This window comes from Pygocentrus nattereri, chromosome 9 (assembly GCF_015220715.1).
Source record: "Pygocentrus nattereri isolate fPygNat1 chromosome 9, fPygNat1.pri, whole genome shotgun sequence".
In the NCBI taxonomy this organism is placed as follows: Eukaryota; Metazoa; Chordata; class Actinopteri; order Characiformes; family Serrasalmidae; genus Pygocentrus; species Pygocentrus nattereri.
The window spans coordinates 5,483,619-5,499,081 of record NC_051219.1 but is presented as its reverse complement, the minus strand read 5'-3'; the positions used below and the strand labels follow the sequence as shown (position 1 = coordinate 5,499,081).

Below are 15,463 nucleotides of genomic sequence, written 5' to 3'. Positions count from 1 at the left end.
ATGTGTGAAATCTTGCAGTCTGTTACTCCTTATCACTTCCCACACAAATAGCTTCTTCTTATCAAGTTGTGTACCATCTGCCTTCTAGACTGCCAGAGTGGTACCCATTCTAAAAAACCACTCAAGACAGCTCTGACAGCAGCAGCTATTTGTATCTCTCCTTTCTTTACTTTCCTAAAATCTTTCATGAGTTGTCTACAATCAGCATTCTTTATTCCCCACTCATAACCAGCTTAAAGATCCAAGCCTGTCTGTCTTCAAACCAATGTATAGAAACTTGCCTTGTAGCAGAAATAAAGAAGCTCCACACAGGAAGTTCAGTTAAAGTCTAGATAATCCTGATTCTTTTTAATCTGTGTAGCATCTGACAAAGTCAGCCATAACATTATCTCCACATTGGAATCAGTGCCTTTGCTTGGAATTGGTCTGTGTCCTATCTGGAGGGACGTTGTTATTTGGTAATACTGACATACTACTTGCAAACTCTTCATATGTGTTCCACAAGGCTTGGTGCTGGGTCCTCTTCTCTTTTATTTTTAAACTTGATGTTTTAGTGATGTAACATCCTGAAAATGGAATCTGATACCACAGCTATGCAGGTGTCACTCAACAAATCCTTTCCACACTTTAGAACTTAGGGATGTAGTTGCATCTTGGCATCTAATCACAAAATGCAGCTTACCATCTGAAGATGAATTTCAGTAAGGAAAGCCCTGGATCCTGTGATCTTGCCATCTCCTTTGAACATTCACTGGTCATTCCATCTGAAGATGCATAAAGCCTCCTAGATGGCCAGATATCACTCTTTGCTCATGTTTCAAACCTGACTCAGTCATGCTGGTTTCTCCTTTTAAACATTTGGAGCTTTCTACTTTTTAACTCTACATAGGCCTCTGGTGCTTGTTCAATATCTTATCATCTCAAGGGTTTATTACCAATGACCTGTCCCTCAATATCTGATTTTCAAAGTCAAAAATTGTTCCTTTGCTTTGAGCTTCACACGTGGCTTGATTTGTCCTGCTATACCTAAAGATGCTTGGAGGACAAGCTTCAAGACCCTTCTCTGTCCAGGCACCCATGTGGTGCAACGAACTTTGCCTGGCTGTCCCTCACTGTCTCCAAATGCTGAAAGATCACCCTTCTCTTTGTAGAGCTTGATGTTGTACAAGGTCCAAGGGTATGTTTGGGTGAGTCTCTTGCAAAGACGGAGGTCTTCATCTTCTTCACCTCTCTGCTCCACCACTTAAAGTTCTTGTGGCATCCTGGAGGTTCACGCCCAATCTTGGCTTGGCTCATTCTCCATACCCCTTCAATACGATCTGCCACAGCACAGAATCACGTTTGCCCTTTACATGTGAATGGACAACATCACCCCAGGAGAGCTGCCTCTTCTTTAACACATCTAATCAATCTCAATAAGAACATGATATAAAGCTCTTTCTTTAAACCTGGACCAATCGGGGTAAATGTACAGTACACGGAATTCCACTATACTGATAGACACAGTGGTTATTTTTTTATTAATTTTTCCTAACAGAGAACTTATACTGTTCAAAATGAATGTTGATGAAAAAAAAGGCCAAATCTATTCGTAAACTGGAGACCAAACATCTGAAACCAAATTAAAATGTTTTTCTTCTTTAAAACTTCCAAATAAACTACAAAATGAATCTTTAGTTTCAGTTTTTATTTTTAAAAAGTTGTGACAAGTAACATAAATAAGACACTTAAGATTCTATATTTTTGATTTAAGATTGAGGTATTCGGCCGAATCAAAAGAAAGCAAGCATCTTATAGACCCCAATAATCAATTAAAAGGCTGGTTACTAGATTTGATGTAATATTCAAATAAAATTGCTTTTAACTGCTGGGGACTGTAAGCCGTGAAGTAGCCAGTAACGAGTTCACTCTGCTTTCCCTCCTCCTTCCCCAGCTTCACATTCAGGTGGGAGGCAATTGGCGCTTAATTAGGTGCCCATATACAATTGATTGAATAAAAAATAAGTGCAGACTTTAAATACATATATTGATCATTAAAACTAAAGTAACAAGCCTGTTCTGAAAATGCAGTGAGTAGAAAGGACAGATTTTTCTTTTGAAATGGAGTAAAAGTAAAAAGTATTAAGTGACAGAATTACTGAAGTAAACTCTTAAGAACTGTAACAATGAGCTTGTTCTTCATTACTTGTAATAAACCTCACCCCGTTACATTGACTGCTCATTCATTATTGTTGTAGTGTTCCAGGTGGTTCTCAGGTAGCTGTCAATCCAGCTCAAAATATTTTAATTGAGTCTAGACACAACTTTTGAGTAGAACACAGAGCTTTGTGTTTAGTAGCCCAGCAGGTTGCTTAAGGCAAAAAAAGCCACATGAAATTGGAGAAGAGCACCTGCTCTCACCAAATAAATATGATGGTACATATTAGCCTGATGTGCTTAATATATAAATCACTGGATTATTTAGATTTTTTATTAAAAGGGTAAATCTGTGGGGGTCCATGGGTTTTCTTTCCACACTGCTAGGGGTCCCTGGCTCTGTAAAGTTTGAGAACCCCTACGTGACCTGAACCTCCTCTGGAATCAAATCAGTGGAACATTTCATACAGTCCTCCACTGGAGGGGGCTGTTGTGCTTTCAGTCTGATACAGAAGCAGTTTAACCTGCGTCAGCCTAAGATTTGAGTACGTAAACTAAGGGGAGTGAAAAAAGCGTAACAGCTTAATATAAATAAGATACATAAAACTACTCTGAGATCAGGTTAAAGGTGCCTACTAGCAATATGTTAAGCACTGGATGTTTAAAAAAAAAAAAAAAAAATTATATATATATATATATATATATATATATATATATATATATATATATATATATATTACACATACATCCACCATTCATGCTGTTATAAGACAAAATAGTAACTAAATAAGAGATTTTTACAGATTTACTACTATTTAATCATTTATATAAAAACTAAATCAGTTAATCAGTCAAGATGTCTTTTTTTGCTGTTTACACCAGACATGGAGGCTCACTGGTCATGGCGGATTATATGGCGATATTTGCACCGTAGACGTTGTGACCCTTGGTTCCTTTCACCCCTGCTGTAAAGAAATCTCGACGACATCTCAACAACTGAATTATAAATAACTTGGTAAATTTGGTGGAATTAAGTATATTTTAGCATAAAGAACCACCACATAATATAAAGGATCTATGCCATCATCTCATACCCAAAGCTGAGCAATCTTATCACCCCTCCCTTGGAGGTTTCATCGCCCCTTCATTTTTAAAATGTCCCTGGACCCAGCTTGATTCCCAATATGTCTAATTCTCCTGAGAAGTCTGGTAACCCTTATTTCTCACCCAGCTCAAGATATGTCTTTTTAATTAATTTTGTCTGCCTTGTTTTATCAGGTCTTCCTGTCCTCCCTGTGTTTGTTGTTTGTAACACTTTATTAATTTGGCTCAAAGATCAGTTCTTACCAACCCTTATCAGCTAGTCTTTCTATTCCCAGCTAGCTTCTACTGTACAAGCAGTGTTTTCTCACTCTTTCTGACCGTCCAGGTGTTTTCCTACCACAAAGGCTTCTTTCATTACAAATCCCTGCTCTGTGTCTGGAGTGGAGGTCACTCCATTCCATATATGGAAATGTTAGGCCTGCTCTTCTGGTAAATCAGTCTGCCTGCCTCCGTTAAATGCTTATAGACCTGTCTATCTCAGTTTAGTGCTTTTAATTCTATTTTTAATCATTTCCAAGCTAATGATCGTTACAAAACTTTTATTAATTAGGGTTCAAGGACATTTTCCCCCGACACGACTACGAGAGCATGTGACTGAGGACTCCCCACACAGCTCCAATCAGTGCTCACAGTCACCTGAATGCTAATTTTTGTCACCTGTGCTTCTGGTCATATGATTCATTAGAGTTAGTACAAAGCCCCATCATTACAAGACAAATTTTCTGGTATGAACTTCTTTGTAGTCGTGCTCATCGTGACACAATTCTATGGAAAAGGTGAAAATGTTTGTTTCTCTCAAACTCACTCATCCCACTTCTGGTATGAAGGCATGAGCAACTGTGCTCTCCTGCATTTCTCTCAGAATGGAGTCTGTGCTCAAATATCTGGACTGGACATCAGTGGGCTTGGCCCTGCTGGTTGGTCTGCTCTCTTTGCTTCTTCTGGAGCTCTTCAGGTGGAATTCCTCCAGGAGCCGAAGCCCCCCTGGACCCAAACCACTGCCCTTTGTCGGTAACCTGCCCCAGTTTTCAAAAGATCATATGGGCTTCATCAGATCGGTGAGTTTCCTTGTATTTGAAGTGGCCTAATCATTTGCACACATCAGACTTTTTTCTCTTTTTTTAAACTCACATTTAAGCTTAAAAAAGGGCTGTTTTTGTATCTAGAATTCAGGCTGTGGAGTGCAATGTTCACCATAGTTCATGTAACCAATTGCTGTTTTTCTTCCAGTGTTTATCCTGATGTGCTCAACGTGGGTCCATAGACCTTTTACATGACATGTAGTAACTTCCACAAGGAGAAGTAGTGCAGCCTTTTCTCCATGTCACTGTGGCAGTGTCACACATCCCTCTGGCTCAGACACAACTATGAGAGCACGTGACTGAGGACTCTCCACAGAGCTAAAATCAGTGCTCAGTCACCTGAATGCTAATTGCTGTCACCTGTGCTTCTGGTGATATTAGACCATTAGAGTTAGTACAAAGCCCAAGCTTTTAGCTTAGAGATACTAAGCGAGGTACTGATTCTTCTTTTGAGAGCTACTGAGCATTTTGTCTATTTGCCTGTTGTCTGTTTGCGATCTTGCCTGGAACTCGACCTTGATTTCTGCTTTTTGCTCTTTGGATCTGGTTGCCTGGTTTTGTGATTATTATTTTTGTTTGCTTTTTCTGGATTTGGCCCATGCCTGTTATGACATTGAGTTTTACCCAACACTGTATCTAACCTCATCTCTTCAGTTATGGGTATGTTAACGACTGAGGTTCAGGACCATTGCTTAGTAGTCTTCAGTTGCATAGAACTGTTACAGATCTCTCTTGCCAGTGGTTTGTGCTCTGATTCAGGATCTCAACAGCTCTTAGCTCTTTTAGCTGAGGTCCTGTCTAGAGTGTGTAAAAGCCAATTCATGGCTACAAGGATAAAACCATTGAGCCATATTCAACTCTAAGTCTCATTTATGAGAAGCTAAGGTTTAAGTTATATTATGTAGATCCAAGCATCTGGATTCTGCTGTTACACACTATTGTAAATGGCCATTCATTGCTCATATTGCAAACCTGACACCATGCAGGTTTCTCCTCTAAAGCACTTTGAGGTTTCTACACTTTCTCTCAACATAAGCGTCTCGTTTGTTCATTATCTTGCCATCTCAAGGTTTGACAACAAAGCCAAAAATAGTCCTGCCTAACAGTACCTGATTTTTAAACACTCCAAAGAATAATAACTTGGAGTGAAAACTTAAAGGTAACATTGTAAACATTTAAACATTTTGTAAACATTTTTCATCCCTTTAGTTGCCAAAATATGGTGAGATGTGCTCCATATTCCTGGGCAGGAAGCCAACGATCGTACTGAACAACATGCAGCTTGCAAAGGAAGCCTTTGTTCAGAATGGCACTGTGTTTTCTGGGAGGCCTCTTACGCCTTTACAAGCGTGGCTCACCAAAGGCTATGGTTAGTACGGCATGACTCCTGTTGATATACTTGTTTGATATACTTTCACTGCTACTTGTACTTACTGTATGTTTTGAGAAAAATGGAAAAAATCCTTCAGGGAAAGACCAATACATTTTCACACCTATTCCCACCGTCTCTTTCTTTATCTCTTTATCTCTGCCTTTCTCAGGTATTATCTTAGCCGATTATGGTCACTCTTGGAGGCAGCAGCGCCGCTTTGCTCTGCACACGCTGCGTGACTTTGGTCTGGGAAAGAAAACGGTGGAGGAACGTGTGGCTGAGGAGGCACATTACCTCATCAAGGAGATGCTCAAACAAGAAGGTAGGCAATGAGTTACTGTCTATGCCTTCCTAGTGCAGTTCTGTGGTCAGGTTATCTTTATCTGGTGTACAGCTACAGTGGCATTCAGCAGCACTAGAATTAATATATTGTCTTCTGTTCTGTTGAAATTAATATTTATTTAAATCAAGAATCAATAGTTTAAGAGTAAATTGCTGACTAATGTCAAGGTAATGTTTAATGAGCTCAATCTTGCCCATCAGACCACTACACAGTATTTCAGTAATACTAAATCTAATCAATATTTTAACATTGCTGGTGATGGTAAGACCAGAGGCCTTTTTTCATTTATGATATTTCACAAAAATTTAATCAGGTCAGCGTTCTGTCTCTGCCTTTTCGCTAATGTAAGTCACTATTCTGCAATTCTTCTTGCAGGGAAGGCTTTTTATCCCATCCACCCAATTATGAATGCAGTTTCCAACATAATCTGCTCCATCATCTTTGGAGACCGCTTTGAGTATGACGACAAGCGCTTCGCTAAGCTGCTAGAAATTCTGAATGAAAATGTTCGGTTTGCCGGATCAACAATGGAGCAGGTAATTACCAGGAGCTTTCCAGGTGATGTCATTCATTTTAACAAAGCATGTAGAAAAGTGCTCGAGCTCGAAACGATATGATGATTTTTATATTCTAAATTAATTCCATGTCTTTCTTGGTATATACCTACAATTAAATAACATGACAAAACATCCTGTCTTGATTTGCTTGAAGTGCTTAAACTGAAAGGATGAAATGTATCATCAATTGTTCCTTTGTTTTGCTTCAGATCTTCAACTTGCTTCCAATTATAAAATACTTTCCTGGGCCACATCAGAAGATACGGCATCATTTTGAAGCCTTAAAACAATTCATCCTTGAAATTGTGGAGGAACACAAGAAGACTCTGGATCCAGACAACCCCTGTGACTTCACTGATGCTTATCTGATCCAGATGACCAAGGTGAGATACTCTCGAGTGCAGTGTAGAGAATAGTGAAAGACCCCAGCTGCACTTTACAGTAACTCGTCCAGTAGGCCTGATTATCTTTGCACTCAGAAGACTAGTGTGGAGTATTTTCTAAATGCATTATTTTCCGGTTGACAATGTGGGGATAGTGGAGTTGAAGTTCTCTACTGTAGATTATCCAGAATCAATCTGGGCTGCCTTCAGTATCCTTTGGTAGTTCTGAGTAACATAATTTAATCTTATCTTCTGTTGAGTAGGAAGAGTCAAAGGAGAACACCACATTCCATCTAGAGAACATGATTAAGTCAGTCTTTGACCTGTTCTTTGCTGGGACGGAAACTACAGCGACCACCCTCAGATGGGGCCTCATTTACATGATGGACCACCCTGATGTGCAAGGTACTGTTGTCGTTGACCATTGACCTGATCTCATGTGTACATAAGGTTTGGTGTAAGGAATGTTATTGCTTTTGTTACTTCCTATTTTCAATTGATATTTGTTTTACTAAGTGGTTAATTACTCAGAGCACTTGTCTTGTATGTCCTGTAACTTTTTTTTTTTTTTTTTTTGGTCCACTTTTTCATGCTTGTGTTTTGTGACCACGTCAGAGCGCTGTCACGAGGAGATCATTCGGGTACTGGGTTTTGACCGCTCTCCCTCCATGGAAGACCGCTCACAGCTCCCATACACTTATGCCACTGTATATGAGATCCAGCGCTATGGTAACATCACTCCACTTGGCTTGATTCACCAAACCACTGAAACAGCACTGTTACAAGGATACCACCTGCCCAAGGTGATGAAGGGATGGAGGCATTGTGGACTGAACACATGACAGGCTGAATGGTTTGAAGAATCCAATAGACATTTTAATGTATGACAGGCTAAATGTATGGATCTATTAATGGATGGGAGACTGATTCAACAGAAGTATGAATGGATGCTTAACCACAAACAGGGTTATGAGAACAGACTCTGCCAAAAAAGAGAAACAAAATAAACTATAAATAGTTAACTTTATGGCTTGAAAATAAGATGAAGCTTTCAAATGCAAAACAGAGAAATTAATACCAATTCAACATATAAATCAGTTTTCAGATTATCACGTCTAGACTTTGTGAAATGTTACTGCACATTTAAAATTCTTTTTCCGTCTTGCATATTTCAGAAATTGTATACAGTAGTGCTTGAAAGTTTGTGAACCCTTTAGAATTTTCTATATTTCTGCATAAATATGACCGAAAACATCTTCAAAGTTTCACACAAGTCCTAAAAGTAGATAGAGAACCCAATTAAACAAATGACAAGAATATACTTGGTCATTTGTTCATTGAGGAAAATGATCCAATATTACATATTTGTGAGTGGCAAAAGTGTGTGATCCTTTGCTTTCAGTATCTGGTGTGATCCCCCTGTGCAGCAATAACTGCATCTAAACATTTCCGGTAAACGTTGATCAGTCCTGCACACCGGCTCTGAGGAATTTTAGCCAATTCCTCCGTACAGAACAGCTTCAACTCTGGGATGTTGGTGGATGCTGCATGACCCACCTTCTCTTGAGATTCAGTTCACGGACAGATGTCCTGACATTTTCCTTTAGAATTCTCTGATAATTCAGAATTCATTGTTCCATCAATGATGCCAAGCTGTCCTGGCCCAGATTCAGCAAAACAGGCCCAAACCATGATACTACCACCACGTTTCACAGAGGGGATAAGGTTCTTATGCAGGAATGCAGTGTTTCCCTTTCACCAAACATAACACTTCATTTAAACCAAAAAGTTCTAATTTGGTCTCATCCGTCTACAAAACGTTCTTCCAATAGTCTTCTGGCTTGTCCATGTGATCTTAAGCAAACTGCAGATGAGCAGCGATGTTCTTTTTGGAGAGTAGTGGCTTTCTCCTTGCAACCCTGCCATGCACACCATTGTTCAGTGTTCTCCTGATGGTGGACTTAATATTAGCCAATGTGAGAGAGGCCTTCAGTTGCTTAAAAGTTACCCTGGGGTCCTTTGTGACCTCGATGACTGACACACCTTGCTCTTGGAGTGATTTGTTGGTCGACCACTCCTGGGGAGGGAAACAATGGTCTTGAATTTCCTCCATTAGTACACAATCTGTCTGACTGGATTGGTACTGTCCAAACTCTTTAGAGATGGTTCTGTAACCTTTTCCAGCCTGATGAGCATCAACTCTTTGAGGTCCTCAGAAATCTCCTGTTTGGGCCATGATACACTTCCATAAACGTGTTGTGAACAACAGACTTTGATAGATGCCTGTTCTTTAAATTAAACAGGGTGTACACTCACACCTGATTGTCGTCCCATTGATTGAAAACACCTGACTAATTTCACATTCAAATGAACTGCTAATCCTACAGGTTCACATACGTTTGACACTCACAAATATGCAATATTGGATCATTTTCTTCAATAAACAAATGACCAAGTATAAACTTTCTGTAATTTGTTTGACTGGGTTCTCTATCTACTTTTAGATTACTTTTTTCTACTCTTACTTTTATATAAATAAATCTAATCTCTTTTCTCACCGAGTGCACCTTCACTGTTCAATACATTTACTTGACATTAATGTGTTAATTATTTGTTTCTCTTTCCCATGGCAGGGATCTACAATCATGGTCAACATAAAGGCCATCATGACTGACGAACAGCACTGGAAGTATCCAGACACGTTCAACCCAGAGAACTTTCTGGATGAAAAAGGACAGTTCTGCAGAAATGATGCCTTTCTGCCATTCTCTTTGGGTGAGTCCGCTGCTGGTGTTTACGTGAGGGTCCATGTGCAACATTGATAACAAAACAATTAAGATTTGTATGAGCATCAGCACTGGGAGAGCTAGAGTAGAACTTGTTTTCAGTCAGAGTTGTGTGATACTCTAATTCTGCCTCTGGAGGAGGAGGCGGAGCTGGAGCTTGTGCAGGCAGTTGAGATGTACCAACTAGATATAGTTGGGTTCGTCTACACCTACACTGTCAGCTTTGGAACCAAATTCCTTGACCGGTGTGGTGGAAAATCGTGACAAATGAATTTGAGCCTCTGAGTCTGTATCAAAGTGAGTAACAAGTTTATTAAAAAGCAAACATGACAAAAAATGGATTCTCTCTCTCTCTCTCTCTCCCTTTCCTGTATCTTTCCTAGCTGTGTGTTGTGCTTCTTATACCCTTCTGTCATTCCCTCGCCCTTACACTCCTTTCATGGCAGTAAGCATTAGTCAGCATTATTCTCAATTGTACACCATTCTCTTACATGTTTATCTTATACGATCTGTTTACAGCGAGCAGCCAAGCAAAGCATCCAGATTCGACCCGTAGCCTTGTGGCTAGGCGCCACTGCCTTGCTGCCTCTATCTTCACACTGCTTCTGTTCTCATAGCGAGGTCACTTCCACTTATCTCCTGAGACACAAAACAGTCCCGCTACCTCTCGGCCACTGAGACATTTAGAATCATCCTTAAGCATAATAGCTCAAAAGGCATATTTCAACACTATTAAATACATTTCCACGACACAGGAGTTGGTGCCACTTCCCCTCAGGAGTTGCCCAGGGTAAGTGTGGGATGGATGTGAGGATATTCACAGGTCCCTGGCTGGACACCATACCATTGGAGTTTGTCCTGGTGGATAAGAGTGTTGATTCAATTAAAATCACAGGGAACAAATCTCAGACCCTTGGTGCTTTTGCACCAAACAGTTTGGAGTATGCAGCCTTCTTGGCATGAGTGGGTGGGGTTCTGGAATGGTACCTGCCTACAGACTCCATAGTCTTCATGAGAGACTTCAAGACTCATGTTGGCAATGACTGGGAAACCTGGAGTTAGGTAGAATAATTTGAAGAATGGCCTGCCTGAAGTAAACTTGAATGGTTAGAATGTTATTGGACTTTTGTACTAGTCATGGAGTGTCCATAAAGAATACCAAGTTCAAACCCAAGGACATTCATAAGTGTACTTGGTACCAGAGCTCCTTGGGTCAAAGCTCAATGATTGACTTTATGATTTCATTTGACTTGGGATGATATCTTCTGGACAATTGAGTGAAGATAGGTGCTGAGCTGTCCTCCACTCACCATCTGGTGGTGAGCTAGATCAGATGGCAGAGAAGGCTGGGGGTCAGACCTGGTAGGCCCAAGTGAAAAATGAGGGTGTGCTGGGAATGACCGGCAAAGCTCTGTGTTTGGAATGATTTTAATTCCCACATCTTAAAGAGGTTCTCTCATGTTTCGGAGGAGATGGTGGACATGGAGTCCAAATCGACTCTGCTGTAAACTTCTATTAGGGAACTGAAGATTCCTTTGGTGGACACCAGTGGTGAGGGAGACCTTGAAGCTGAAAAAGCAGGTCTTTAGGGACTGGATGGCCCAGAGGGCTCCCAACTCAGCAGATAGCTACCAATAGGCTAAAAAAGGTGGTGGTGGCAGTTGAAGCAAAGTCCAGAACATAGATGAGATTCACCCAGAAATACTCTGAATGGGCTCTGAATGTTGTTGGACTGTCATGGCTGACGTGCTTCTCCAATATTACATGAGCCTCAGGAACATTACCTTTTGGTCTGGCAGATGGGGCTGGTTGTCCCTATTTCTAATGAAAGATGACCAGAGTGTGTCCCAATTACTGTGTCACACTTATCTGCCTCTCTGGGAAAATTTATGCCAAGGCACAGGAAAGGACACTCCAACCGATAGTCCGTCCATCCATCCATCCATTTTCTAAGCCGCTTCTCCGTCAGGGTCGCGGGGGGATGCTGGAGCCTATCCCAGCAGTCTTCGGGCAAAAGGCAGGATACACCCTGGACAGGTCGCCAGTCCATCGCAGGGCAGACAGACAGACACAGACAGTCACTCACACACTCACACCCAGGGGTAATTTAGCATGTCCAATTGGCCTGACTGCATGTCTTTGGACTGTGGGAGGAAACCGGAGAACCCGGAGGAAACCCACGCAGACACGGGGAGAACATGCAAACTCCACACAGAGAGGACCCTGGCCGCCCGGCCTGGGAATTGAACCCAGGCCCTCCTCGCTGTGAGGCGACAGCGCTACCCACCGCGCCGCCCCCAACCGATAGTCAAGCCTTGGAATGATTAGGAACAATACGGATTCTTATGAATGTGATCCCTGAGATCCTGTTGGAGGTCCTCTAGGTGTATGGGGTGTCGGGGCAACTACTCAGGGCCTTTCAGTCTCTGCTCCAAGAATTAGTTGTCTCCATATATTCTGTTTATTGTTCAGTGTGAGTTTTGGGCTCCACCAAGGTGCTTTGTGTCCACTCCTGTTGATATGGGGATGATGTCTTTTTGGATTCATCACATGGATGCCTCCAGCGTGACTAAGCTTCTCATTCAATCAAGCAGAGTGTAGCCTGCCACCCTGCAAAGAAAACCTATTTCTGCCACTTGTATCTGAGATCTCATTCTTTCGGTCATTACCCAAAGCTCATTATAATAGGTGAGAGTTGGGACATAGACCAAATAGTAAACAGAGAGCTTTGCTTTATGGCTCAGCTGCCTCTTCACCACCACAGTCCACTACAGCAGCCACGTTACTGCTGCCACTTTCCCAGCCTGTGGCTGATCTCACGTTCCTCCAAGTCTAGTCTGGAAAATGCCATGCCCACTCCAGGTAAATGTACAGGACCTTCCACAGGTGGAGGAGTTTGAGTGTCTCCAGGTCTTGTTCATGAGTGATATCAGCAGCAAGGCTGGGTCAAGTGGCAGTAGCAACATGGTTGCTGTAGTGGACTGTGGTGGGTGAAGAGGGAGCTGAGCCATAAAGGAAAGCTCTCTCTTTACTAAGTGGTTAATATTTCCTCTGCAGATTTGCAATAAAAATGCCTTTGTCCATTTCTGAGTTGATCCCATCACTGACATCCCAGAAAGATAAGAAGCCCCAAATTTGACATTTCCATTTCGTGGAGATTACCAGAACATTTTGACAACATAAAACTGGAACTGTGCTTTTTCCTTAAACAAGTCCTAATATTTTTTTATTTTTTTTGTTTTGGTGTGGTACCTGTTTATGATTGGTAACAGGACCTAATTGTACACAAGGGGTGTCTTCCTCTGCCCTTGGTTACGCTTTGCAACTGATGCCAATGTCAATTTACTGAACTCTTAATTAATGAAAATAGTCACCAAGAAGTTGTCACCTGCAAGTACACCAGAATGTATGTTGGAATGGTATGTTGATGTGTGAATTGCTTTTCTTTTTTTTTTTTTTTTTTCTTGTAAAATTATTACTTTGCAAAGAGTTTGGTATGGTGACAATGCATCCCATTGGTTCTGTAGCATGGCATGTGCTACCCCAGGATCGAGGAGGACACTAGAGGCAGGAGTCTGAGTTGCAGCAGCCATCATTTTCATTTTCCCACACAATAAACAGATAAAAGAAACCCAAACATTAAGCCAGTCACTTTTCAGTGGCTCAAGCTGGCACTAGCGTCGTACTCCTCCTCCTGAAAAGAAACCTAGAAAACATTAAATTTAACCAATGGTTTGTGTCCAAACTATTTTTGTGACCAGGGTATGTGTAAGCCCAAATTAACTGGCCCAAAACATTGGTCCACCAGAAAGTGCTGATTCTGCTAATTAACCAATCCAGAATTGAGATGATTAGTGTTTATGCATGTCCTGCAGGTCCAAGGGTGTGTCTGGGTGAGTCTCTGGCAAAGTTGGAGCTCTTCATCTTCTTCACATCTTTGCTCCAGCACTTGAAGTTCTCATGGCCTGCTGGAACTCCACGCCCAAACATGGATGGCATTGTGGGCACAATTCGTTCTCCATTCCCCTTCAATACAATCTGCTGCAGCAGAGAGACCTCCCACTGAATCACGTTTGCCCTTTACATGTGAATGGACATCACCCCAGGAGACGTTCCTCTTCTTTAACACATCTAATCAGTCTCAACAAGAACACATTATCAAGCTCTTTCTTTCTACTAGGACCAATCGGGGGGAAATGTCTAATACATGATATATCACCAAAACTTATGGTTTAAAAATAATGATGAGAAATAAATGCCAATTCTATTATATATCAGTGCAAATGTCTGATTTTAAATAAATGGAAAATAAATATTTAAGATTCTGCATTTATGATTTATTATTGAGGTATTAAGAAGAATCAAAAGTAAAATAATCCGCTTATAGACACTAATTCACAGTTAGTTTGGGAAAATATTTAATGTGTAAAATAAAGTGCTTTATAAAATGTTTAATTGATCATAGTTTCTGCTTAATAAAGTAATTTACTACTTTCACTCCAACTATTATGACCACTTAAAATATTAGCCAGGACATTAGCAGGTTAGGTTAGTGGATTACTGCTTTTAAGGCTTAATAAAGGCAAAATAATGGATGTTTAAAATGTGCAAAAGCTTAAAATGTATAATACATGATTATGAATGATCTATAAAAGTGCTTCATTCAGTCTGTTTACTGGTTAATAAAGTCTCAGTAAGCAGACAGTTAATTAGCAGCTACTCACTGGATGAGGCTTAAGGCTTAAAGACCCTTATAATGTCCCCCTACACTGAAGTATTACTGAAACCACAGCTATAATGTGTGAAATCCAATTAGAGCTAAAGTTTGAATGCAGTTAATGACAGCAGCTTGGATCGTTTTTCACCTCCACAGGATTTAAAAAGGTAAGACGTCTTTTCTTTCATTTCACCCTGCCTGTGTTTTGTATTTTGCAGTGTATGGCAGTTTCAACATGCATGAAGCAATATTGTTTAACTCTTTAATGACTGTGTAATTCAGCGAATAGAGTGACGATTGGTTTATCAGTTTTGTTTATCACAAGGTGCCACACTGGAGATTTTCCCATAGAAGAAAACTAGGAGTTACTATTTTTGACACGTTAGATTGAGGTTGAACAAGACTTTGAGCTGATCTCCAGGGTCTAATGTATTCTATGCAGAGGATGTATTACTTCTTCACTCTTAGAAAATCTACAATCACCCATGGGTGTCAAACATTTTATTTTGTGTGCACCTTCCATACTAGACCTGGAGAACTTCCTGTGTTCTTGTTTAGTACCAGGACCCACCTGGGATGAGAGCACTTGATTTTCTACCAAAATAAGAAGCCCAATTTTGTTATGCATTATACGTTAGAGTTTTCATTCAGTTTAAAATATATGCTGTTTCCCTAACAGATAAATTATAGTTGTATGTGTTTAATAAATTACTTTTACAAGTAATTACCAGTTTTACACAAGCATTTGCTAGGTTGCCTAAGATTTACACTGTTTGTTTTGCATGTTGTGCTTTTCTTGTCAATAAAGTAAATCTTTATCATAGTCCATAGTGTGTATTCCAGTGAAGTTGGGACATTGTGTAAAACATAAATAAAAAGTAAATACATTGAACTGCAGATCCTCTTCAATCTATATTCAATAGTGAATACACTACAAAGACAAGACATTTAATGTTCAAACGGATAAACTTTATTGTTTTTTG

The 15,463-nt window shown here is 40.4% G+C and overlaps 1 protein-coding gene across 3 annotated transcripts; it reads left to right on the top strand.

The window, feature by feature from the left end:
• Nucleotides 1–3,969: 3,969 nt before the first annotated feature.
• On the top strand, nt 3,970–14,035 carry LOC108440014 (cytochrome P450 2J6-like). 3 transcript variants are annotated; one of them, XM_017718709.2, is made up of 10 exons: nt 3,970–4,016; nt 4,141–4,251; nt 5,532–5,691; nt 5,864–6,016; nt 6,413–6,573; nt 6,804–6,977; nt 7,241–7,382; nt 7,593–7,780; nt 9,611–9,752; nt 13,639–14,035. In XM_017718709.2, exons 1-10 carry the CDS (start codon nt 4,008–4,010, stop codon nt 13,827–13,829), a joined length of 1,431 nt encoding a protein of 476 aa, XP_017574198.2. In that variant the 5' UTR covers nt 3,970–4,007; the 3' UTR covers nt 13,830–14,035. The 3 variants fall into 3 exon arrangements, with proteins under 3 accessions (XP_017574198.2, XP_017574197.2, XP_017574196.2); XM_017718707.2 differs by having other exon boundaries at nt 3,980–4,016; nt 4,103–4,298; XM_017718708.2 differs by having other exon boundaries at nt 3,976–4,247.
• The last annotated feature ends 1,428 nt before the right edge of the window (nt 14,036–15,463 follow it).

Coding starts and splice junctions, on each gene's coding strand:
- LOC108440014 (XM_017718707.2), top strand. CDS start 4,104: ATGGAGTCTGTGCTCAAATATCTGGACTGGACATCAGTGGGCTTGGCC. Junction 5,692..5,863: donor GTGGCTCACCAAAGGCTATG/GTTAGTACGGCA, acceptor TGCCTTTCTCAG/GTATTATCTTAGCCGATTAT. Junction 6,574..6,803: donor CCGGATCAACAATGGAGCAG/GTAATTACCAGG, acceptor GTTTTGCTTCAG/ATCTTCAACTTGCTTCCAAT.